This window comes from Eumetopias jubatus, unplaced genomic scaffold (genome assembly GCF_037043125.1).
Source record: "Eumetopias jubatus isolate StellerSeaLion01/CBP00866 unplaced genomic scaffold, mEumJub1_p1.0 scaffold_3, whole genome shotgun sequence".
Taxonomy (NCBI): domain Eukaryota; kingdom Metazoa; phylum Chordata; class Mammalia; order Carnivora; family Otariidae; genus Eumetopias; species Eumetopias jubatus.
In genome coordinates this window covers 45019852-45034864 of record NW_028274809.1, presented here as the reverse complement: position 1 = coordinate 45034864, position 15013 = coordinate 45019852, and the positions used below count along the sequence as shown (strand labels likewise).

General features: G+C 39.7%; 2 protein-coding genes across 3 annotated transcripts; both read left to right on the top strand.

Annotated features, from left to right (window-relative positions):
• The first annotated feature begins 914 nt into the window (after positions 1-914).
• On the top strand, positions 915-4723 carry ASDURF (ASNSD1 upstream open reading frame). The gene is made up of 4 exons (XM_028125047.2): positions 915-1067; positions 2800-2853; positions 3946-4021; positions 4624-4723. Exons 1-4 carry the CDS (start codon positions 978-980, stop codon positions 4692-4694), a joined length of 291 nt encoding a protein of 96 aa, XP_027980848.1. The 5' UTR covers positions 915-977; the 3' UTR covers positions 4695-4723.
• On the top strand, positions 4716-9664 carry ASNSD1 (asparagine synthetase domain containing 1). 2 transcript variants are annotated; one of them, XM_028125034.2, is made up of 3 exons: positions 4716-6212; positions 6492-6673; positions 9310-9664. In XM_028125034.2, the coding sequence occupies exons 1-3, from the start codon at positions 4716-4718 to the stop codon at positions 9593-9595; spliced, it is 1965 nt and encodes a 654-aa protein (XP_027980835.1). In that variant the 3' UTR covers positions 9596-9664. The 2 variants fall into 2 exon arrangements, with proteins under 2 accessions (XP_027980835.1, XP_087877745.1); XM_088021619.1 differs by having other exon boundaries at positions 9284-9437.
• The last annotated feature ends 5349 nt before the right edge of the window (positions 9665-15013 follow it).

Sequence of the window (15013 nt, the reverse complement as noted above, 5' to 3'; positions counted from 1 at the left end):
TGGAGTCCCGGGATCGAGTCCCACATCGGGCTCCCTGCTCGGCAGAGAGTCTGCTTCTCCCTCTGACCCTCTTCCCTCTCGTGCTCTCTATCTCTCATTCTCTCTCTCAAATAAATAAATAAAATCTTAAAAAAAAGAAATCATTAGAATTGCAGAGTTAGATACAAAACTGAACAATAAATCACAACCTGTGGCATTATCTGGCCCACCAGATAGAAATTATTTGCATCTCTACCACACAAAAATCTACAAGTTAACCTATGCTCCTATAGAATTGTAAAATAGCCCAGTCAATAGAAAGTCAGGTCCAGAAAAGGGATAAAACAACACCCAGTAATCTCTTTGTTTACAAGGTTTGGATAATTTTTTTCTCATAGGAGTGAGATATTGTAATTAAGCATGGAACATACTTACATTAAAAATTTATTAATTTATCTGAAATTTACATTTAACTGGACATCCTGTATTTTATCTTTTAGCCCTAATCATAACTTAACAAAAATTTTACCAAGTCTGTACAATTCCGTTACCAACAATGTATCTCTTAAATCAATGGCTAGTTTCATATCCTTCCTTGCCTAGATAATTAAGTGGTATTTTTTACCCCGCTTCTATTCTTTATATTTACCACTGGAGGGCGCATATAACGCACAATCCACTGGATTCCAGGCAGTAAGGAGACCACAAAAGCGTTTCCACGTTGGATCCGCTAGGGGACCATTCGGAAACCTCTCTGATTTCACAACCAGGATCACGCGCTCACTAAGCATCTGTGCGCACGCGCACAACTCCTCCCAAGATACATCCGATTGCGCAGGCGTTCCAGTGAATGCGCAGCCGCTATTGGTAAGACTGACAGGAAAGAGAAAGGGAGAGGGTGGGGCCACGGGGAGCGCGCACGCGCTGTGGCTGAGGACTGGAAGGTATTGGGCGCAAGTGAGGGGTGGTGCAATTTGAGTTCTACGCGCTCCGTGGAGATGCCCAGCAGGGGGTCGCGGCCCGAGGACAGCGCCGGGCTGTTCTCTGTAGACCACCCGACGCTACACAAGGAGGATCTTAGCAGCAAGGTGAGTGTGGAACGAGGCGCGAAAGTTCAGACTTGGCTCCGCTCGTCTCCGCAGAAGGTCCCCCGCGCCACATGGCCCAGCCTAGGCTTTGCCCTGCTGCTTTGCTCCTTTTAGTCTTAGCATTTGGCAGCTAGAGTTAAAGGGAGACCATGAAATTTACCCCAAGATTAGACCCAGATGGTAGTGGTACAGAAGTTTGGTTGGGATCTTTTCTCCCTACTCTTTTTAAACTGTTAGAAGTACCTTCTACTCCAGGTCTATTGTGGTGTTTTCCATCTCAGAAAATGCCACCACCATCCATTCACTTGTCTGTGCCAATAACCTGGGAGCTATCCTTGACGTCCATCACGAAGACCTACCAGTTCTACTTCTGAAGCTCCTTTCAGATAAATCCCGTTGTCACAGTGTACACACACCATCCTAAACCAGCCATCTTCATCTACCATCGGGAACCCTGCATAAGTTTCCTAACCGGTCACTCTTTCATCCATCCTTACCTTCTTCCAGTCTGTTCTCCACTTTAGGCAGAGCAGTGATCCTAAAATATGTGTCTGATTGTTACTGTTCTATCCAAAAAGGCAGGGGGGATGGGAGGGAGCAATGTACAACTTAACTGCCATAAACAGACAAAACCTTTCAAAATATACTGAAGATGGGAATGGTTATAGCCTTTCAGGTATTAGATGTCCTAGATTTTACTTTAGTTCTGTCCCAAACTAACAGTGACATCTCAAGCAAGTCTCTGATCCCTCTGTATCAGTTTCCTTGTTTAAAGTAAGTGAAATGTATACCTGCTATTTCTAAAATGAATGGGGATGCACTTTTCAAACAGAAGTCTGAAGGAGGTTATACAAATTTGGTCTTGGAATTCAGTTCAAATCTAGCCAATTACTACATTGACTGGAGAGACAGAAGTGTACACACCTATGGGTAGTGAATTTTCAAATTACATATAGCCCACTCCAATTACTACCATAGCAAGCCATTTATACTGATGTATGACAGATCTCTGAGGTGTGTGAGGTAGGACAGAGATTATAAATCCTGCTTTTAGAGATACTGGTGACACAATATCATGTTCACAACATAACTGCCTTTACTGAAACGAGTTAGAAATTTCACTTCCACTTAGTTGTGCCTTGTGCTCTACCCTGCTAATAAAAAGTGAGGCATAGTTCAACAGTGCCAGCACCATTCTACTCTTTGAAACGTAAAGAAGAATAAAGCCAAGATGGAAAGTAATACGCCTTACTGCCCCAGGTAGGGCATTTATACTACTTACTTGTTCTGAACGTGTGGCTACACCATTCAGTACATAAATCATGAAAAGCATTGATATTTCATGATGTGCTATTAAAAAAAAAAGCAAAAACATAAATCACTGAAAACTGATACTACTTTTGGTGCATATTGTCTATGTTAAATAAAAGGCACAGACTTTGTTTAGTAACCGTGGTCTTTACATGAATGCCGGTTACCAACCCCAAACCCCCTATCTGGGTTCAGTGGGCTTTTTAACACCTGTCAAGTGTAATCACTGTTTCCTCTTCCAACTTTCCCCCAGCTGCACCCCCACACACTGCTGTTCAAAAAGAATCTTTGTATTCACAGACTGCCCGTTTGGGCAACCAGTAAATTATAGCCCCTTATCCCATCTCTCTAATTTTAAAAGGCCCTCAATCCAGCATACTTTGCTAGCCTCTGATTTAAGAAGTTTTCTTTATTTCCTTAGATTAAAGAACAAAAAATTGTTGTGGATGAACTTTCTAACCTGAAGAAGAACAGGGTGAGTTATTAGGATAATTCTGAATTGTATGTGGGAAGGTTTGATTATATCTTATTAACTATATACTAAAGTTAAAAGAATTATATATAAGATTTATATTTACATTAAAATTTGCAAAACTTCAGCATCTTTTTTAGTTCCATTGCAAAAGTGAAAAGTGTCCAAGATTTTATACACATAGTGGATATCTATACATTAATTATAGTTGATAATTTTTTTTTCCCCATCCTATGCAATTTGCACTACCTTTGAACCAAATGATACTAATTATACAATGGTTATCTTGGGTCTTTAATCACTAATGGTATTGACTTATACTTGAATGTGGTGTTTTCATTTGAAATAAATAACCTATAAATAAGAAAGGAAACTATGCCTTTAAGTGAATGTGGATAATTGTTGAAAAAACAAAAAGGATAAATTGCTTCCCCCCCAAATTTTTTTACACAAATCGTCCAATTTTAATGCCATGTGCATTAATGTATTCATAAACAAGCTACTGCTTTATGTGTACTTATACTGTCAAAAATTACATTTTAAAGTTCAGGAAGAAGTGATTTTGAGCCCTTTAAAGCATTTGATAAGTAACAGGTTGGTTAAACATTTATGACATTGTCCCTTTTGGAATTTTAGAATTTAAGGCACAACTGATACAAACTTTCTAGAGGGCAAGTTGGCAGAATGTATCAAAGCCTTAAAACTATGTAGCACTTTGACCCAGTTCCATTTATAGGAATTGATATTTATGAGTCATGGGAGTGAACAAAGATTTAGTTACAAATAACTTCATTGCAACATTGATTTATAAAGTTGGTAATATCTTAAATGTCTAAAACTTGAGGACTTATCAAATAAACTGTAATGTTCAAGGAAACTGATAGTTGATATATGCAGAGAAAATACATTTCACCTCAGTGTTAATGGTAGCAGTTTCTAGATGGTAAGATAATGGGTGACTTTTGTTTACCTGTATTTGCTAAGGTATTCTGAATATATGTTATGAAGTTCAAGAATATACAATAAAAGAGTTCAGAGTTTTGACATACGCTTTTTAGATCAAATCCTGATACTAGCCTAAATTATGTTTTGCAGAAAGTATATAGGCAGCAACAGAACAGCAACATATTCTTTCTTGCAGACCGAACAGAAATGCTTTCTGAAAGCAAAAGTAAGTTTTTTTTTTTTGGTGTATTATATAGAAATGCATGAAAAGTCTTTTCTAGGCTTTCTGTAGAAACTCATGGTAGTGCCTAAATTATACTCTCTGTATCTGAATGTTTAAATATATATCTGAAGCTTGGATGGTGGTATATCAAGTAAAATTAATGCTGTGGTTTGGTTTTTTTTCAAGGTAGCCTTCCAAAGATGAGTCTACAGTAAAAATAAAATAAAATAAAAATATGTAAGTTGTGTTAGAAAGCCATAATTATTAATGTGTGCTTTAGAATTTTTGGCAGGTCTAGGTATGAGAACTGCTCTACCACTTTTCTCCCTTTGTGACTTTGAGTGAATAACTTTGAGCCTCCAAAGTTTTTTGGGACTTAAACAAGAAGGGCTAGCCCATAGCCCAGTGCCTGGGCCAAAATAAGCATTTGATAAACAAATTATTTTCCTAAAAGATAAACATTTGTCATTAGAAGCCTGTTGTAACACAGTGCATATACTCAGGTGGTTTGATCTTGGTAAATAGCCTATGTTGCTCTATGAATTACCAGGGAAAGGTCTAAGAATTTTCATTTTACTTAATATTCCTTCTCCACTCCCCCACAGATATACTGGATGAACTGAAAAAAGAATACCAAGAAATAGAAAACTCAGAGAAGACCAAAATCAAGAAATAGTCAATTTGATTTCACACAACAATGTGTGGCATTTGTTGTTCTGTAAGCTTTTCTGTTGAGCATTTCAACAAAGATTTGAAAGAGGATTTACTGTATAATCTTAACCGACGAGGACCCAATTGTAGTAAACAGTTGTTAAAGTCTAGTGTTACCTACCAGTGTTTATTTTCTGGTCATGTCCTTCACTTGAGAGGTGTTTTGACTGCCCAGCCTGTGGAAGATGAAAGGGGTGATGTGTTCCTGTGGAATGGAGAAGTCTTTAGTGGCATAAAGGTCGAAGCTGAAGAGAATGATACTCAAATAATGTTTAATTACCTTTCCTCTTGTAAGAATGAAGCTGATATTTTGTCGCTCTTCTCAGAAGTCCAAGGTCCTTGGTCTTTTATATATTACCAAGCATCCAGTCATCATCTATGGTTTGGTAGAGATTTTTTTGGTCGCCGTAGCCTGCTTTGGCATTTTAGTAATTTGGTCAAGAGTTTCTGCCTCTCTTCAGTTGGCGTACAGACATCCGGAGTGGGCAGTCAGTGGCAAGAAGTTCCAGCATCTGGAATTTTCAGAATTGATCTCAAGTCTGCTTCCATTTCCAAATCTGTGGTTTTAAAATTGTACCCTTGGAAATCTGTTTCTGGGGAGAATGTTATCAAAGAATGTGTTAATAGCCTGACTCAGATTTCAGCAAACTTGCCTGCATTTGTATCAGTGGTAGCAAATGAAGCCAAACTGTATCTTAAAGAACCTGTTGTTCCTTTAAATATGATGTTACCACAAGCTCCCCTTGAGATTCCTTGCAGTAACACTGCTAGTGTCCCTCCTACAAGGGAAACACTTCAGGTCTTTCTTACTGATGGACACACAAAGGAAGTAGTTCAGCAGTTCACTGATGTCCTGAGTATCGCAGTGAGGAGACGTGTCTTGTGTTTACCTAGGGATGAAAACCTGACACCAAGTGAGGGTTTGAAAACTTGTGATAGGAAAACTTGTGATAGGAAAGCTTGTGATAGGAAAGCCAACGTTGCAATCCTGTTTTCTGGGGGTATCGATTCCATGGTTATTGCAGCCCTTGCTGACCGCCATATACCTTTAGATGAACCAATCGATCTTCTTAATGTGGCTTTCATGACTAAAGAAAAGACCGTATTAACTGGTTTTAACACAAAGAGGAAAAAACAGAAAAGTCGTTGTGAAATATCTTCTGAAGAATCCTCTAAAAATAATGCTGCTGGTAGTGATGATGATGGTCCTGATAAACAATTCAGTGTACCAGATCGTATCACAGGCAGAATGGGACTAAAGGAACTACAAGCTGCTAACCCTTCCCGGATTTGGAATTTCATTGAAATTAACGTTTCTCTGGAGGAACTGCAAGAATTAAGAAGAACTCGAATATGCCACTTGGTTCAGCCCTTGGATACAGTGTTGGATGATAGCATTGGCTGTGCAGTCTGGTTTGCTTCTAGAGGAATTGGTTGGTTAGTGACCCAGGATGAAGTGAAATCCTATCAGAGCAGTGCAAAGGTATGGCACGGCAGACACACTGTACTCAGAATTTCTGAGACCTCATTTTGACCTTTTAAAGCTCTTAGCATTTAGATTGCAAGAATAGAGCATATTTTAATTGCGTTTAACCTGCAGTGTGATGTATAAGACAAAAATTGGGCATATTTTTACTATTTTATGACTTGCCTTGTGTTTTTGTCAGAAAATGTTATTTTTGAGATGATAACTTTTTAAGCTTTGCTTTTATTTTAGTCATTATCTTATGTTGGAAGTATGGATTTCTTTAAACCATTACAGGTAGTTCTTACTGGAATTGGTGCTGATGAGCAACTTGCAGGTTATTCTCGCCATCGTGTCCGCTTTCAGACACACGGAATGGAAGGATTAAATAAGGAAATTGAGATGGAACTGGGACGAATATCTTCTAGAAACCTTGGTCGTGATGACAGAGTTATCGGTGATCACGGAAAAGAAGCAAGGTAATTCTACTTACGTAAGTGCTGTGAGTAATTTTGTAGAAACACTAGACTGTAAAAGGAGATTTTTTCGGTTCCTTTTCTCTGGAGACTGTTGAAATGAATAACAGTAGCAACAATAATATCTTGGCCTTATATTACAGACACCGTCCATCAGAGGGGAAGCTGGGGAGGGGTCAGGGGAGCACTTGTTTTCCAGAACTCATACTCTAAGCAATGTCTTTTTGGTAATTTTCAAAGATAATACAATGGCCTGATTGTTTTCTGTGATACAGTGGAAAAGACTGTAAAACGGAGGTAATGGAATGCTGAGAGAAGGTATATAAAGGGTTGGGCTTTGTTTCAAATGTTGGCTTTCCTCCCAGTAAGAGCATAGGCCCTACTCCCACACTTTCCTCTCCAGTGAGAGGGCACCGGCTTTGTCACTGTGGACATTTCTGTATGTAGAGATCCATACTGATGTCAGTGGTGGTTCCAGGACTGGATTCCCCTCTGCTATGTTTTGTGAACTCAATTTGGTCATATGTTGCAGATTACCTAACTCTTTCAAAGAGATCAAGGCACTTTCATGTGTATATTCTCTTTTAATTTAGGGGTTTATTTTTACCTACAACATATTTCTGAGGGTAATAAACAAATGCTTGAGAACCACTTTTTAAATTACTGAGGATAAAGAAAGATGTTTTATTTAGTTATAAAAAGCAGAAGTTTGTTCAACTAGGTTAATTTATTAAGTGGTAGTTTATTACAAGGGTACAAGCATGTGAGAATAGGGAGTCCAAATAAGCTTTGTGAGGATTGGGACATCATAACATAACTACTCTAACACTTCACTGTTTCAGCTTTTCAGTATATATAGAAAATGTTGAAATTCTATATCTACTAAATATACAATATACGTACATAATTTACATATATTACATACCACAATGTGAAAACTGTAAAATGTTTTCCTTTTGAAGGGTGTATGTATTTGAGAGAGAGACAGAAATTCAGTCCTTTATTTCAGGTAGGTCAGAGAAAAGGAAATTTATTTTATTTAGTAAAAGCAGTTAATTCTAAAGGCCCCATATGATACCCTCATGTAAAAGTGCATATGAAGAATGTTTCAAACAGCGAATACAGAATTGTGATTTAACAAATACCACGGTAGTGGCTAGATCCAATATCAATTTATTATGTATTTTGGCATACATACTAGTGCTCCATTGATTAGATTATCTTATATATAAATTTGTTTTTGTAGTTCATTTTTACAAAGTATTCCACATATGCCTTTACCCTTTCCAGTCTCTCTACATGAGCTAGAATAAAATGTAATAAAACAGAAACACTACTGTAACAGTACTGCATTTAAAGAATTGGAGGGAGAGTTTTAAAGTATTTTAAACAAAACCCAGGATTTTGTAGGAAATTAGGGAAGCCAAAGGGCAGAAAGTTATTTTTTTTAAATCCAGTACTTTGTTCTGTTAATACCATTTGCCTCCATTTAAATGGCTTAAAGGTAATCAATTTTTTTTTAAGATTTATTTATTTCAGAGAGAGTATGCGCACACCCACACAGGCACACACATGAGTGGGAGGAGGGGAAGAGGGAAGGAGAGAATCCTCAAGCAGACTCCCTGCTGAGCACGGAGCCTGATGCGGGGCTCAGTCCCACAACTGACCATGAAATCATGACCTGAGCCAAAACCAAGAATCAGACACTTAACGGACTGTGCCGCCCAGGCACCCCAATTTTTTTTTTTTTTTTAAGTTTTATTTATTTCAGAGAGAGAGAGAGAGGATGCAGGAGTGCGAACAGGGGGAAAGGCAGAGGAAGAGGGGATGCGGACTCCCTGCCGAGCGCGGAGCCCAGCTGGGGCTCTATCTCCTGACTGGGAGAGCGTGACCTGAGCTGAAACCAAGAGTCAGACCCTCAACTGACTAAGCCACCCAGGTGCCCCTAAACAGTTTTGAAAACCATAAAATTTTACCATAAGTAAATGTTTCACAAGTTCAGGATTATAGAGCCCTTCTGTATTGATTTCATACCTCTAAAGTTCATTTACTTTTGACATGATAAAGAGCACACAGATTGAATAATTGAGTCAAGACTGTACTTGTGGGTCACTGGGTGGCTCAGTCATTAAGCAACTGCCTTCGGCTCAGGTCATGATCCCAGGGTCCTGGGGTCGCATCCCGCATCGGGCTCCCTGCTCGGCGGGGAGTCGGCTTGTCTTTCTCCGTCCTCACGCCCCTACTCCCCACCCCCCAATTCGGGCTCTCAGAGAAATAAATAAAACCTTAAAAAAAAAAAAAGACTGTATTCGTTTTCCAAGGCATCCCCGAAGAAACCTTGTGAAACAATTTGAGATTATTTCTAACCATAGGCCTAATTTATTTATTTTTTGAGGCAAAATTTCTTTTGTAGCATATGTATTAAAATTAGTCACATGAAATATTTGCTAATGTGATTAAATTTTAGCTGTAAAATTCTGTAAATAACCAGAATATTTTTAATTGAGAAAAACAGTGCCATCAAAAATTAATTGGATGTGATAAATTTTAACATTGAATAAAATGTAAAAGAAATAATCATAATACATTGGTTTGTTTGTTTTTTTTTTATAGTGGTTATATATATCTATTTATTTTAGATTTCCTTTCCTGGATGAAAATGTCGTCTCCTTTCTAAATTCCCTACCGGTTTGGGAAAAGGCAAACTTGACTTTCCCCCGTGGAATTGGTGAAAAACTAATTTTGCGTCTTGCAGCAGTGGAACTTGGCTTAACAACCTCTGCTCTTCTGCCAAAACGGGCCATGCAGTTTGGATCCAGAATTGCAAAAATGGAAAAGAATAATGAAAAGGCATCTGATAAATGTGAAAGGCTCCAAGTCATTTCCTTAGAAAACCTTTCTATTGAAAAGGCGATTAAAACGTAATACTTCACAATGTAACAATATTTACTGAATAATGATTATGTAAAAATAAAACACTCTGCTCCTCTATTATTATATAATGTGGTATTAAGGTTCATTACATGAATTTTTACTTAGCTATATAACTTAATATAACCAATTTAGTCAAATTAACACTGGAGAAAAAGAAACACTTGAAAGAACAACTTGGATGTTTGAAGCTGTGATACTAACATTACTTTGAGCTCTTACATGGTAATGTCCCACCGGCAACACTAAAAGAAGAAAGCAGGTTTCACCGAGTCTTCTCTTGGTAGCTACACCCAGAAATAACTCAGTTTCTTGTTGTCAGGAGCCTGGCTGAAACAGGCTGTTTGACAGATGAGAGAACTACAGTTTAGAGAAGCTAAACAGTTTGCTTGAGGTTCACATTCCTGAGCAACACTTGTTACTTCTGTTACATCTCTTTAGGCAGCTAATTTTCCCACTCAGAGCTTCTGATGATTTTAAGCGTTCTCCTGTCCCCAAAATCTCTAGCCTCCTCTCTTTGCCTCATTCTCAGCTCATGACCTGGGCTTTTCACAGAGAATCAGTCATCAGGACAAGAAATGCCTACACTTTCCAACACCAGAACTTTTTTTTTTATTTTTTGTTTTTTTAAGATTTTATTTATTTATTTGACAGACACGACAAGAGAGGGAACACAAGCAGGGGGAGTGGGAGAGGGAGAAGCAGGCTTCCCGCCGAGCTGGGAGCCTGACGTGGGCCTCGATCCCAGGGTCCTGGGATCATGCCCTAAGCCAAAGGCAGACGTAACGACTGAGCCACCCAGGCGCCCTCCAACAACTGTCAAAAGGCTGTGTCTCCACCTGTTCTCTGTATCCCAACCCTTCTTGCCTTATAGGAGTCTTACACTCCTCTCTCCTGTATCTTCAGCCTCTTTGTAGGATCCTTCCTATCATTTAAAGTGTTCTGGTCTAACTAATTTAGAATATACATACCTGGTTCTGTATCTTCCTCTGCTTATCATCTCTTGCCTCCCATCCACACTCACCCTCTGCACCTTTATGTCTCAACTCCACTCCGGCCTGACATCCACCCACTTTAGTCAGCTGTGACCACCATACCAAGGTCACTGGGGTCTATCCCCAATTAGGGCTGACACCCTTTCCGGACCTGGACATACTTCGATTCTTTTAATCTTGGTGGGAAAGTAGTTTTAGGATACTGACAAACAGAAACCTGTCAGACTTTCACATGCTCTGAATTTATCCTCTGGGAAATGCAATGCTCAAACCATATTTAGATACTAACTTTAATAGCTTTCATCCTTTTACCTAAGGGCGGACAACTTAAAGTATCTATGTGGTTCTGAGCACCAAATTGACATTGCTCCTATCAGGAATAGATAAACTAAGAGATTTGCCTAGCAGCCTAGATTTGAATATAATAACTTTTATGGTAACAATATAGTTCAATCCTAAAAACATCTATCATTTATACAGTGATGATTATGTGGCAGGTGCTACTTTATGAGCTTTGCATGTATTAATCCAATTGAACCTCGGTAGGGAATTTCCAGGTCATCTGCTCCAGCATTTTGTTTTGTCCCCAGAGAGCCTAATTCTTTAGAACCTTCTTACTACTTAATTCCATAAACCCTGGGATGAAGTTCTGTGTTAGTCCTTAAAACAATTTTCCCAAGATTTGAGACACTTAGAACAAACCATCTGGTACCTGAGCAAAAAACATGTCAGTAGAAGAGTCTATATAGATTGTTCATAAATGCAAACATGGAAATTTGTTACAGAAGCAGTGACGTTTTTACATCCCTGCCCTGGAACAGCAATCATAAATTTCTAATACTACCTCCATAGCTGCTAAAATCATGATGTGGTTGGACTAAGAAATTCTGCCCCCCAAAAGTCACTAAAACACCCATGTTGGTATATTCAGTGGAAAAGTTCAAGTTATCCCCCTTGACCTAGCAGGAGCAGACAATGAAGTTGGGCATTCCCTTATTCACGAAACACTTCTCTTGGCTTCTGTGCCCAAACCTGGTTTTCCTCCTGCCTTCCTGGCTGCTCGCCCTTTGTGTTCTTTGCTGATTCCATCCTCTCCTCCTGACCTTTAGATACTAAATTTCTCAGGTTTCCGTCCTGGGTTCCAAACTTCTCAATTCTTTCCCTTGGTGATTTCAGCCACTCTCTTGGCTTCACTCACCCTAAGCCTGCCCAAATGTATGCATCTACCCCAACCTGCCATTCTTAGCCTGGACCTGACATGTATATTTAAGGCATTCCTGGCATCTCTACTTAGTTCTGTCACCGGTACATCAAGGTCAATATGTCCACAGTTGAACTCTTAATCTTGCCCTGATTCCCCATTTCTCCTGACAGAAATTTGAGTGTCATCTGGATAACCACTTTCTTTTTTATTTTTTTAAGATTTTATTTATTTATTTATTTGAGAGAGAGAATGAGAGAGAGAGCGAGCATGAGAGGGGGGAGGGTCAGAGGGAGAAGCAGACTCCCCGCTGAGCAGGGAGCCCGATGTGAGACTCGATCCCGGGACTCCAGGATCATGACCTGAGCCGAAGGCAGTCGCTTAACCACCTGAGCCACCCAGGCACCCAACCACTTTTTTTTAAACACCACCCACATTCAATGTCGCCACCTCATTATTTCTCAAATCCATCCATAGCCCTGGATTTCCACTGCCACACACTCTAGCCTGTACCTAGCATCTACTGCCACCAACCTAGCCCAAACCTTTAGAAAAAAGTTCAAAATCATTAACTCAGCAACCCGGGTGATGAGGCCCTCACCTGCCTCTATGGCCTAATTTTGTGCCCATCGTCTTTCTAGTTCTTTAGGCAAGGTTTTGTTTGGTTTCTCAAAAAGTTCAACTTCCTTCTCAACTGGATTCTTCATCACCTGTTGTTCCCTATCCCTGGAAAGGTATTTCTCCAACTCTGCTTGGATAGCCCTTTGTCATCTTCCAGGCTGTTTAAAATATCACTTCCTCCCGGCAGCCTTTCCCAGCCCCTGGTCTCCGTTTGATTTCTTTCGTGTGCTGTCATTACATCTCATATTATCACCTGTTTAAATATAATTTTATGACTATCTGTGTTAACTATAAGCCCCTTGAGCTTATGTGTCTGTCCTGTTCTCCAAGGTCTCCAAGTCCCGGCACACAGTGCCTGGCTCATAATAAGGGTTCGGTAAATATTTGCTGAGTGAAAGAATAATGATGCAGGTGGGATTCCAACTCAGGAACCTAGCGCCTTCGCCTCTGCCACTCTGGATTTGCGTTTTCGTGGAGGCAAATTGTGAAAGTGAAAAGTGATGGGGAAGCACAGTGCTCAGAGCATGAGGCGGGATTGAGGGGAGGGGAAGGGAGGGGCAGTGACACCTCGGAAAATTCAGCAGTGCCAAGCGAGCGTCACGCCGGCCGGAAGCACTGCTCAAGGGCGCACAGGGGCGCCCCCTTGCGGGGCGGCCGAGCCGTCCTCGCCCGAGGACCAAGGGTTTCCGCGCGCGCGGGTTCTGGCCAGAGGTGGAGGGCTCCCAGGAGGGCCGCGCAATTGCGCGGGGCGAGCGGGCGTTCCCCGGAGGTCGCTGCAGGAGAGTCCCTCTCAGGTCCTACCTGCAGAGGCTCCTCCTTGCCCTTGCCCACCAGGGGCTCCTGAAGGTGAGAAGCCATTCAGGGCGACGGCTGTCTCCAGCTCCCACGAATATTCTGGGGACCAGAGTGGACGCAGCTTCCTTCTCCTGGACAAGAAAACAATCATTCCAAAGTAGGTTTCTTCCCTTCCCTGTCCTTTCCCTTCTTTCGTGTCCATGTGGTCATAGGTCTTGGACCAGACCTGGGTTGGTTCCGATTCTTTAGGTGTGAAACCATAGGCACGTTCTGTAACCTTCCTAGTCTCCATCTCTGCGTCTACACAGTGATGGGTACCAACGCCTACCTCAAAGAGTTGGGTTCTCCAAGTGTCCTGTCCGAACTAGCAGCATCAGCATCACCTCTAACTTTTCAGAAATGCAAATTACCCAGCTCACCCCAACAGACTGAATCAGAAACTCTTAAGCAGGGTTCATCAATGTTTTAACAAGCTCTAGGTGGTTTCGATGCAGGGCAAATGTTAAGAATCACTACATGAGAGGCGCCAATTAAATGAAATAAGTAAAATAGTGTGTATAAAAAGCTGGGCAAATAGTAGACGCTCAAAAAATAGTGGTTATGATCATTTTTATTCCAAGAACAGAAAGGCATTTAGTTACATAGAAACAGAAAGTTAAATAGGCTCTTCTTGTCGTTCCTTTTCTTTTAAGCAGGTCTTTATTTTCTTGCTTTAAAAAATCTAAAAACAAAATAAACATATACAAAAAGGCTTCTCCAACAAAAAAGAATAGGTATGCAACAGTACCTTCTCTACAAACATTTCTTTTTGACATACTTCTTAGTATCTTTTGACTTTTGAAAAGCAGAACATGATTAATGTTTAAAGATTTCACTTTTTAAATTGTTTTAATTCAAATCTCAACTTTCTTATGGTGTAATTAGTTTAAGACTGAAAATCGTAATAGAACTGCCATATGATCCAGCAATTCCACGTCTGGGATTTTACCTGAAGAAAATGAAAACATTAACTCAAAAAGATATATTCACTTCCATCTTCATTGCAGCATTATTTAGAATAGTTTAGATATGGAAACAACCTAAGCATCCATCAACAGATGACTGGACAAAGAAAATGTGGTTAAATGTATACAATGGAATATTCAGCCATAAACAAGAATGAAATCTTGCTATTTGCAACTACACGGATGGAACTTTAGGGTATTATGCTAAATGAAATAAGACAGACAAATACTGTATGATCTCACTTATATGTAGAGTTAAAAACACACACAAGCTCATAAATACAGGAAACAGATTGGTGGTTGCCAGAGGAGGGGATTGGGGGGTTGGGGAAGCTGGAGGGAGTCAAAACTACAAACCTCCAGTTATAAAATAAGTAAGTCATGGGGATGTATTGTATAGCATGGCAACTATAGTTAATAATACTGCACTGCATTTTGAAAAGTTGCTGAGAGAGCAAATCTTAAAAGTAGGGATCACAAAAAACAATTTCATAACTATGGATGGTGATGATGTTAGCTAGACTTATTGTGATCATTTCAAAATATATACAAATATTTAATCATTGTGTTGTAGACCTCAAACTAATGTTTATGACAAGTACACCTCAATTGTTAAAAATGTTATTCAAAAAAGATTGAAAACTATCATAGCTGACCATGAAACAACCTAATAAAGATAAAGGTACAGATTTATTTGAGAAATCCAGCTTCATTACCATGACAAATTTCATTGCCTGTCTTTTCCTTTATGGTTCATTGCAGAAACTTCAGAAAGGCCACCTACAATTAGTAAGAA

Coding starts and splice junctions, on each gene's coding strand:
- ASNSD1 (XM_028125034.2), top strand. CDS start 4,716: ATGTGTGGCATTTGTTGTTCTGTAAGCTTTTCTGTTGAGCATTTCAAC. Junction 6,213..6,491: donor CCTATCAGAGCAGTGCAAAG/GTATGGCACGGC, acceptor AAACCATTACAG/GTAGTTCTTACTGGAATTGG. Junction 6,674..9,309: donor GATCACGGAAAAGAAGCAAG/GTAATTCTACTT, acceptor TATTTATTTTAG/ATTTCCTTTCCTGGATGAAA.
- ASDURF (XM_028125047.2), top strand. CDS start 978: ATGCCCAGCAGGGGGTCGCGGCCCGAGGACAGCGCCGGGCTGTTCTCT. Junction 1,068..2,799: donor AGGAGGATCTTAGCAGCAAG/GTGAGTGTGGAA, acceptor TTATTTCCTTAG/ATTAAAGAACAAAAAATTGT. Junction 2,854..3,945: donor CTAACCTGAAGAAGAACAGG/GTGAGTTATTAG, acceptor TATGTTTTGCAG/AAAGTATATAGGCAGCAACA.